Source organism: Fulmarus glacialis, unplaced genomic scaffold, assembly GCF_000690835.1.
Source record: "Fulmarus glacialis isolate BGI_N327 unplaced genomic scaffold, ASM69083v1 scaffold21244, whole genome shotgun sequence".
Taxonomy (NCBI): domain Eukaryota; kingdom Metazoa; phylum Chordata; class Aves; order Procellariiformes; family Procellariidae; genus Fulmarus; species Fulmarus glacialis.
Genome location: NW_009207679.1, coordinates 1 through 228, shown reverse-complemented (window position 1 = coordinate 228; position 228 = coordinate 1). Strand labels below are relative to the sequence as shown.

The following is a 228-nucleotide window of genomic DNA, read 5'->3' as shown; positions in this document are numbered from 1 at the left end:
CCGACCCCCCCCCCAGATCCTTCCTTCCCCCCTCCCGCCGCAGTGAGCCCCTGCACGCCTACAGGCGGGTGAGATCAAGCCCTAGCCGCCGTCGGGGTGTGCATCCGCGTGCCTCGTGATTAGCATTACACAACCGAGCCCCGGCACGTTAGCGGAGGCCTCGGCAATGCGGGCGAGTTACCTGAGCACCGTGACGCTTCCCCTCTTCACGGGCAGGAAGAGAACGGG

General features: G+C 67.1%; 1 protein-coding gene across 1 annotated transcript in view; it reads right to left on the bottom strand.

Annotated features, from left to right (window-relative positions):
- ALKBH5 (AlkB family member 5, RNA demethylase) overlaps positions 1-222 on the bottom strand; it is a gene marked incomplete at its 5' end in the record, with an annotated part of 13,960 nt that extends 13,738 nt beyond the window's left edge. The window contains one exon of the mRNA XM_009576221.1: positions 182-222. Within this exon, the coding sequence (XP_009574516.1) occupies positions 182-222 (41 nt within the window). The remainder of the gene's footprint in view (positions 1-181) is intronic.
- Between the last annotated feature and the right edge of the window lie 6 nt (positions 223-228).